Consider the following 1,557-nt stretch of genomic DNA (forward strand, 5'->3'; position numbering starts at 1 on the left):
GAAAGATCATAAATTATTGAAAATTCATCAACATAGTAGTAATAGTCCTTGTGAATTAGCTTTAGAAAAATTAATATTTAAAATAACTATTAAAATTTAAATAAAACATCAATAAAAATGAATTATATTCTTTGTCCAAATTGTAATAAACCTCTTCCAAATGAAGAAAATCTTTACAAATTAAGAACATTATTGTTAGGGACAACAGTAATAGGAGGAATTTTAGGATGTGCCACACTTCCTTTGTTAGGGTTTGGTTTAGCTGGTATTTCAGCTGGTTCATTTGCAGCTTCTTGGCAAGCTTCTATTGGTTCTGTTGCAGCTGGATCTTTATTTGCTACTTTACAATCTTTGGGAGCTACAGGACTAGGTATACTTTTATTTGGATCAACTGCAGCCGCATTAAGTTTATTAACTTCTATAGCAGCAAACTTAAATTGGTGCACATGTAATCAAAATGTTTCTTAATTATATTATTAAATATTTTTTTTATTACTACCCGATAAAATTTTAAGTAACTTCTATATAATATAGTTAAAGGACTTGGTTAGATGGTGTGTGTGAGTGAGATTGTGTGTGGAAAGAACTGCGTGCATTTGAGGTGATTATAGGGAAATAAGATAAATATATTTAATATAGGATAGGAAAAGGTAAAGCAGGCAGGTTAAAGGCAGAGTAAATGAAAGTGAAGGAATGGATAAAGTAGAAAAGTAAGAATTCGAAGATATAATTGAGTAAGAAGATCCCAAAAAGTAAGAGGATAAGGAAACTGGAAAGGAGGCTAGGAGGATGGTGAAAAAAATAGTTATGTTTAGAATCAGAGATTAGATTAGTTGGACTTCAGCCGCGAGAAATGAATTAAAGGAAAGAAATAAATTGAAAGATTTGTAATAGAATGATGAATTAGAAGTTGATATGTATAATGTAAATTGTAAAATATAGGAATGAGAACGAAACTGATAAATGTAAATGTTAAATGTAACAGTAGGTATAGAAAAATATTTTAAAGCAAAGATTTTGTAGTAGAATGAAGAATTAGAAGTTTATTGATGTGTATAAGTTAAAATATAGGAATGAAAAATTGAAAAATGTAGCACATATTTGTTTTAAAAAAACGTTTAACAATTGTTTCTTTGGAACGTTTCATAACCGACTCTTGAAAACGTTTCTGAGTGGTTAAAATGTCCACTCGAAAAACGTTTTAAAACACGTTTCTTTTTCAGTGAAAAAACGTTTAAGAAATATAATCAAAATATCATTTTTCCTCTATCTAGGAAAAAGTTTGTTTTTTTCACAAAATTAAATAAATTAATTTATACGATAAATTATTTAAATGATTTATTCAATTTTATTTAAAAGAATATATTTTCGGCCGAAAATCCAGGTCCTATGTGGAAATTCATGTGCTGCTATATTATTTTAACAAAAAAATTGTTTTTATTTTATAATTAATTACATATTATTATTTATAGAGTTTAATTTGTTTTACATGTTTTCTATTATTATTAATTACAATTTATACGCAGATTTATAATTTTTGAAAACACATCAGATCGG

General features: G+C 27.0%; 1 protein-coding gene across 1 annotated transcript; it reads left to right on the forward strand.

Moving 5' to 3' along the window:
- Positions 1-6: 6 nt before the first annotated feature.
- On the forward strand, positions 7-1,325 carry LOC105460365 (interferon alpha-inducible protein 27-like protein 2B). Its single transcript, XM_011706809.1, has one exon. It carries the CDS (start codon positions 118-120, stop codon positions 466-468), a length of 351 nt encoding a protein of 116 aa, XP_011705111.1. The 5' UTR covers positions 7-117; the 3' UTR covers positions 469-1,325.
- The last annotated feature ends 232 nt before the right edge of the window (positions 1,326-1,557 follow it).

This window comes from Wasmannia auropunctata, unplaced genomic scaffold (assembly GCF_000956235.1).
Source record: "Wasmannia auropunctata unplaced genomic scaffold, wasmannia.A_1.0 LD323570.1, whole genome shotgun sequence".
Classification (NCBI taxonomy): Eukaryota; Metazoa; Arthropoda; class Insecta; order Hymenoptera; family Formicidae; genus Wasmannia; species Wasmannia auropunctata.

What these genes read in the sequence shown, in the direction of transcription:
- LOC105460365 (XM_011706809.1), top strand. Translation starts at nt 118, where the DNA reads ATGAATTATATTCTTTGTCCAAATTGTAATAAACCTCTTCCAAATGAA.